The 8,003-nt window shown below is 35.9% G+C and overlaps 1 protein-coding gene across 1 annotated transcript in view; it reads left to right on the forward strand.

The window, feature by feature from the left end:
* Positions 1 to 7,555, forward strand: part of Tsp (Thrombospondin) — a gene marked incomplete in the record, with an annotated part of 69,156 nt that extends 61,601 nt beyond the window's left edge. The window contains 6 exon segments of the mRNA XM_072301763.1: positions 815 to 920; positions 2,152 to 2,273; positions 3,022 to 3,109; positions 3,761 to 3,944; positions 4,562 to 4,799; positions 6,122 to 7,555. Of these exon segments, the coding sequence (XP_072157864.1) occupies positions 815 to 920; positions 2,152 to 2,273; positions 3,022 to 3,109; positions 3,761 to 3,944; positions 4,562 to 4,799; positions 6,122 to 6,225 (842 nt within the window).
* Between the last annotated feature and the right edge of the window lie 448 nt (positions 7,556 to 8,003).

The following is an 8,003-nucleotide window of genomic DNA, read 5'->3' on the forward strand; positions in this document are numbered from 1 at the left end:
GTCTTGTGCATGTGCTCAGGGCTCCGGTCTGCACATACACGTCATTGACGAACCGACACGTCAGCCGAACGACTCCGGTTCGTTTTTCAGCACCGGATATTCCTTTCCGAGTCTCTTCCCTTTTAGCTGTCCTATTTCAGTCTTGTCGGGCTCTTGTCCATCGGAATAGGATTGTTCAACTCCAAACAAAGGAATACATTTGAAAGATCGTCAAGGATAGATTTTGTCTCCTTCATTGACTTCTTCATTTTTGGGAGGGTCACCGACTGCCCCCCCCCCCCCCCCAAGAGCCCCCACTGTTGTGTTGCGTCGGTGGTCTGCACGAGATCTCTCTCTATAGAGAGACCACGGGCGACCACTGTCCGACACAACAGTCCCCCCCCTGGAGTCCTGTGACGTCAGCTCGAGATATCTCTCTTTAGAGACGTCCCGTCGGCTGACGTCGCGACGCTCCAGAAAACGACCCCCTTTCGACCCTAATCAGGGTCATCACAATTCAAGCGACTTTTTTTCCAGTGAACCCTTCAATAAAAGGCTATTTCAACAACATGATCCATTTTAAAACCTGTAGAAGTTACCAACAGGAAAGCATCCGCGCAGAGATCATAACTAATAGAATTGGAAGTGGACGAAAAAATCGTCACAAAAATCGCACAATACACCAATCCTAATCTTCGCATCGGATTGACACATTACTTGGGCTCTTCTATTGCTCTAATATTTCGGAAAAATAACTCACACACGAACCAGTTTCTATTTAGAAATAAATACTAATTAGAAATTAAACGTGTGGTAATTTTGTACTTTTCTGCAGAAAATGGAGTTGGTGATCTGTGTCAAGAAGATTTTGATCTCGATAAAGTTCCTAACTACTTGGACAACTGTCCCAACAATTCAAAAATATATTCAACTGATTTCAGGTAAGTACTCTGATCATTGAAACATTGTATCAAATTCACTCTGTTTTCATTTTTATCTTCGAGACTATGAAATTAAAAGCTTATGGCACCCTCTAAATATCCATATATACTGTAATGTCTGTAGTTGATGGTAGTATAAAATACTTGTTTGTTGAACTTGTACGTTGTCTACAAGTTCAATACTTAAGTTAGTGCTAAAAGTTTCACCGTTTCACCAAAAAATAGTGCATGCGTTCCCAGTAATTTTCTAAAAAAATTAATTGCTTTTGCAATAAGGTTCTCCAAAATAAAATGCTTACGCGGTGATTTTGTTAAAAATTCAACCATAAAACCGTATAATCTTCTAAAAAAGTCAACGCAGTTTTGCAGAAGTCAGTGCGTTTTCTCTTATTTTTAGAGAATAGCAACATCTTTGTTATACGTTTTCGTAAAAAAACAGTGCGTTGGGCGTTCGTTTTTTAAAATAAAACCGATTTTTTTATATATTCTTGTAACCGCAAGTTCGGTTCGTGTATAGCCGAACTTATTTTATTCGTTCATTTAATATCATAAAATCTGTTCCACGAAATGCTCGGATACGCGAACTGAAAGTCACGTTTGACGACAGGTTGGTTGGAATGATATAGAACACCGTGTTCTCCTTCATTGCATGCAGAGGCAATTGTACCTATGTGGAAGTCGAAATAGTTGTATAACGCGTTTCGCCTTATCTAACTATTCTTCTCTTAAGTTAAAATCTCTGATGAGCCTCTTCGGAAGTTGGATAATAGTTGTATCGCGCGTTTGGCCTCCATCCAACTTTTCTACTACTGCGTAAAGTCTCTAAGTTAGCGGGAAAGATTTTCTCCTTCATTGCTTGGGAATGCAATTTTACCTACTTAGAAGTCGAAATAATTGTATCCCGCGTTTCACCTCATCCAACTTTTCAACTCCAGCGTTAAAGTCTCCAAGATTCTCCTTCATTGGGTGGGAATGCAATTGTACTTAGTTGGAAGTCAAAATAGTCATAAACACTTCCCAGTATCTACTGATCATAATAAATTCATTCACTTGAGAATGTAGGGCAGGTAACTTGCACAAAAAAAATATTTTAAAAGGCGAATTGATGTTAATAAAATTTCATTCTATGGATAGGATTAAAACATTTGTATTGAGGTGGAATCAAATTCATTTTCGTTATTTAATTTTTCAAATTCAAAATGCTTTAATGATTACATATTTTTCATTGCAGAACATATCAAACAGTGGTTTTGGACCCAGAAGGAGACTCGCAGATTGACCCTAATTGGGTCATTTACAACAAAGGAGCTGAGATTGTCCAGACCATGAACAGTGATCCAGGTTTAGCAGTTGGTAAGGACATCTCCGAAATAGGCTCATTAAATTGCTCAATTTAAATGGATAAAAAAAAATTAAGCTACGATGTCACAAACCCTAAAATTTCAACTTTACGGGAGACGCAAATAATAGATTAACTTCGGCCGGAGTTGTGCACTCAGCTTGAATTTCGCCGCGTAGGGGGTGACTGCGTTCATTAAAAATAATTTAATAACATTTTAGGTAAAATTAATTTTTAGTAAGGAAATTGACGCCTTTGATACCACGTGCTATTGGAAAAATGTTAATTTAAACTTACATCTGCTGAATAGTTAATTAGTTCTGCATATATTATATTGATTAAAAAGATATAAGTAAACCAAATTGTAAATAAGTAAAATTTTTAAAATTTAAACAATCTTACCAATAAAGATGTAAATTTCTGTCAAAAACTAGGATTAGATACCCTACTATTTAGAATTAATATAATTAAGGTAGTAAAAGAAAATCTTCAAACTTAAAAAAATTTGGCGGTAGCTTAACCTAACTAAAGGAATCAGTAAAGCATCAGTAAAGCATCAGTAATTACTCTTGTGAGGCATGAATTTTCTATTTTTGGAACTAAAAGTCATACGAATTGGAAATTGCAGTTCCTCTAACGTCAGTTCGTGACACTTACAAACTGCTCAACACTAAAAAGGACCTACTACTGTAAAAAATTATACCCACCAATAAGATTGTTTTAATTCTTTTGACTTTTCAAAACTTCAATTTTAAATTACAGGTTTTGATGTATTTGGAGGGGTAGATTTTGAAGGAACATTCTTCGTTGATACAGAAATTGATGATGACTACGTTGGATTTATTTTCAGGTGAGCTTTGTCATTTCCTTAATAAACTTTCTCACTTTACTTGTTCTCCTTTTCTTTTTTACTTGTTTTTTTTTAATGGTTTTCTCGGGCTATATTTTTGAATACGGCCTACGCTCACCTATTAGGTAAAACGAAAAAAGGTGGGTATTGGAACAATTTTTCAGTAGGAGAATTCAATCCGATAAGCCAAAGCACGAACACATGCAATAGTGCACATGGAATATGCAATATTATCATCAACTTTCTTGTGGAAATCCGCGATGTGTAAAATGTTTGGTTCCTTACGGAGCCAAAGCGGTAGATACACTTGCAAGTTACCCGCGCTTGTTGAAAGTGAAACACCAGTAGAAAACCAGTATTTCGATCACTTGACGTCGAGCTATCGAAATCCACCTTGCCTATTGGTGTTCCACTTTCAATAAACGCTTGTAACTCGCAGGTGTATCCGGGCCTTAAGTATCTGCATTAATCTACTCAAACACGAGAAAGTCGGATGGAATGTAAATAGCTTGTAGACAATTTGATGCTTATATTTTAACACGCAAAGAAATACGAGAAAAGAAATTAATATGGATTATAGGCAAGCAGGAATAATTAATCTCAATATTGCCATAGCACTTTTCCTCCTAAAAACAATACTTTTTATTTCAGTTACCAAGATAACCACAAGTTTTACACTGTAATGTGGAAGAAAAATACTCAAACATATTGGCAAGCAACACCATTCAGAGCGGTTGCAGAGCCGGGCATTCAGCTCAAAGTGGTTCAGTCTTCCACTGGTCCAGGGCAAATGCTACGAAATTCCCTTTGGCATACTGGTGATACAGACAGTCAGGTAAATATGAACCGAATCAAATTCTATTATTCACTTTATGACGGATGACAGAGGTGCACCTATTCTTGAGAATAACGAAGTGCTTTAGAAAATTCAGATGTAACTTCCGTTGAAGAGTTGTCACGATTGTTTAGCGTCGGATGTACCTCCTCTTTTTATGACACCCTTTAATTTCAACCGATTCTTAGGACCGTTTGGACCACGTTTAGCAGAGAGGGACCAACCCACATCGGCTATTGCCAAATTTTACCGGGCAATTTAATTGTTTATAAGAGCACGTTTGCGCAAATTATGCAGAACATTCGCTGAAATTTGCATAAAAAATCGAGTTAAATTTGGGGATAGCGGATGAAGCTTGGTTCATCTCTGCTTAACGAGGTCCGTATAGTAAACTTCTCAGTCTGCCACTTGCCATACCAACCATTCCAACTAATGGAAAAGCAGAGCTTATTTAAGTTTTTTTGTTTTGTTCTTTTTTACCAGAGATATCATGTTTTGCTCACACCACAAAAGAGGCATACCTCACTTTTAATCTAACATGTGCCTCAGCCTCAAATTTATGGTGAATATTTTGCGTTGCGACAAAAAATCCTGAAATTTTAATTCCTTTCTCGAAGGTTCGTCTGCTATGGAAGGATCCTCGGAACGTGGGCTGGAAAGAAAAAGTGGCCTACAGATGGCTATTGCTGCATCGACCTCGCATTGGTCTCATTCGTTTGCGAATTTTCGAGGGAGAAAACATGGTTGCCGATTCTGGTAATATATTCGACTCGACATTGCGTGGAGGCCGTTTGGGAGTCTTCTGCTTCTCTCAAGAAATGATCATCTGGTCTGATCTAGTTTACAGATGTAATGGTACGTTCTTCTTAATTATATTTAAAAATGGACTATGACTATATCTTTTGCTTTAAGAGGCCCACAGGCTAGTAAAAATAGGGTCACATCCTTTTAAAGAAAAATTAAACTTAATTAAAAGGGGACTTGAGACCATTAACATTAAGAATACTAGCGAAATGCCCGTGACTGGAGTCACGGGTCTAGAGGCCGCTAAAATATCTATAACCCCGAAAAAATGGTGGTAGGGGAGCAAGACATGCCATAAAAGAAAATGATAAAATCGATAGAAAAATTAGTTGAGGGGAGAGGGTGATGGAGCTAAAAAAATGAGCTGGAGGGGGAGGTAGAATAAATGCTGGCAAAAAAATTAGAACTAACCTAGCAATGATTTAATAAAAAAAAGAAAGAAAAAAAAATGAAAAAAAAGAAATTGAAATAAAACATCAGCTGATAGCAAATAAAGGTTACCAAGGAAACCAAGGAATGGAACTTTCATAAAAACAGATTAGTGGAAAACAGTGTAAGTAGGGCACTTACGTTAATTACCGTTTATAAGTAAACGGTAAGTGCGATTTGACCAAAAATCTATACAGTTCTTTATGAGACCAAAACGGACGAAGTTACAAAATTTGAGTAGGCTAACGTAAATCTAACGATAGTTATCGTGAACGAAAGAATTGACGACATAGGTCGGGTAACTATTATAGGTGGGATTCTGCTATGACAAGAGAGAACGCCCTATAAGCCTTCAGACGTTGCCATATTTTCTTCAATAGAAATCACAATTTATAATTTTTTTTGTCAGAAAAGAGGAATTTTCGGGAAAATATTCTCCCGGAATGTAACGTCCGTTTTCACAGCTCCAATCCCATTTTGAATCCATTGGAAGTGATGCTTTCCTCACTTCACCTAACTTTTACAGAATATCTGACTAACAAAACTATACAGAAGATTGACGAATAGATTGACGAATCATTTTGATTAGATATTTCATAGGATAATTAGTTTTAGGTTATTTTTTGGAATTGGAATTTTGAATATTCGTGGCACAACAACACCGAAACAAAAGTGAAGTTGATTTAACATTCTGAATGTGAAGGAAGTGTGCGAGAGCTTGTAAAATGCTGAGTTACCCGCCACATAACTTAGTTTTACATCTTGGCATTGCTAAAGTAGCTGATGCAGCGGGTAATTCAGCGTTTTATAAGTTCTCGCGCACTTTGTATACATCCAGAATGTTAAATCATCTTCCTTTTTTTTCAGTGAAGTCAACAATTGTACAAACTCCTGTCTCAGTTTAATTTTTCCTGTGAATAAAGTGCTCAACTTGTGATTTTCAGATGATGTACCTGAGGCAATCTACCGAGAACTTCCCCCTAGACTGCAACATGAGGTTCATATTGACACCAGTAAGCCGCTGCCAAAGAAATATGGTCTACCGTGATAACAACTTCAGAGTGTTCAAATTTCTAGGGAACATACCAAGTGCCATACTGATGATTTGTCAATTTACCAGGGTTTTTTTTTCAGGCATGTAGAACCCTGATAATCTACGAGTTATTGCATAGCATTTGACTTGTTTGGGTACACAAAATTTCAAGAAAATCACTTTCTCGGGTTCTATCAAAATAAAACAATTGAAATAGTAAATTTAGATTTAGGAGGATTTTGTTTAAATTAAAATGTCTATACATAATTATGTTATATTCAATAGAAAAATATTTGGGATCCGAATTTTTCAACACTCTTTCGTAGTTTTAAGCCTTGCGTGATTAATGCAACTTCCTTTTGTCATATCCCACCGTTGTATTTGTATTTTTGGCAATCTCAACTAATGATGATTAAGTAATTAACATTCTGATTAAAAAGATTTTAAGGTTTAGACTAACCTATTTCTTTAAATTTTGCGTAGACATTTTACTTATCGATTTGTTTTTTACTCTGTTTAAATTTATGAGAGAATTTTTGTTATTTTTGTGTTGTCTAGGAAATGATCGGTTGTAAAATTAGTTAGTATTAAAAAAACTTTATTTTTTATTTCTCACAGAATGATTCAACTGAACCCTGACTGCTTGATTTTTTTGCCTAGAATAGAATAGTGCGTGCTTGCTAAATCCCCGCATACATTTTCGACAAATGACATTGAATACAAGCAATAAAAAGCGAGAGTTTATCAAGTATTGTTACCAAAAAATTAGACTCAATAGCCAAGCTTTTCGACTGATTTTCACAAAGAATGACAAAACTCCAATTTTACTATTCATTTTAGTTTCTTGGCAAAAACTCTCGGATGCCGTAGTACAGACCAACAAAGCAGAGGATTAAAATAAAATTACTGCAGAAATTTTCTGGAGTAAATGTTTCTTTCATCTGTGTATGAGTTATGTGTAAAATGTGAGGTTTGTTATCACTACAATGTAAATTTGTAAAATTTTTCATGAAATTTCTGATCTTCATAAAACTGATTTTGATTTTAACTGACTCTTGTGATAGGAGACATTGAAGAAAAACCACTTTAAACTGGTTTCATCATACTATCTTGTAATCCTCTCGTTAAAGAGAAATGAAAATGTTGTTTCGTTTCTTCCATTGAGGAGCTTTGCAGATTAGTGCTTGCTATAAGAGAAGAAAAAGTAATCAATACCTGAGCATTGTTTCTGTTGCAGACTTCTGTTGGTGAAAAGGAGAACATTAATTTTGTAAAAATAGACTGAAATAAAATACAAAAATGGATGAGAGCTGAACTAAATAAATAAGATGGTCACTCCTGTTTACCTCAAGTGTTATTATTATCGTAACTTTTTTGCTTTCAGAGACCTTAATGAACTACTTTCATGACTTAAATCGAGTATGTTCAATCAATCCATCAAAGAGGAATATATCAGAGAAATGGGTCTGTTGCAAGCAAGCGATACAGCTAACTAAATAAGGATCAATTCGCTCGAAAATCACAAAAGGCACTACCAAAAAGTCTTAAACCCACTCCTCAGCGCGCAATCTACGTTGTTTTAGCTTGCTTTATCAAATTTACGGCGTATGCGGGCAGTTTTATTTTTTTATTTTTTTATTTTTTTTTTTTTTTTTTGGTGGCTGACAGTCATACTCTTTTTTTAACTGAAGAATTCGCCCTCTGCTGCGTCTGAAGAAATTTTTGTTACGGATTTGTTGTGCGTGCTGATTTCAGCTCATAACATAGGTAACTTCCAGGACTTTATGTCCACC

This window comes from Bemisia tabaci, chromosome 6, assembly GCF_918797505.1.
Source record: "Bemisia tabaci chromosome 6, PGI_BMITA_v3".
NCBI lineage: Eukaryota > Metazoa > Arthropoda > Insecta > Hemiptera > Aleyrodidae > Bemisia > Bemisia tabaci.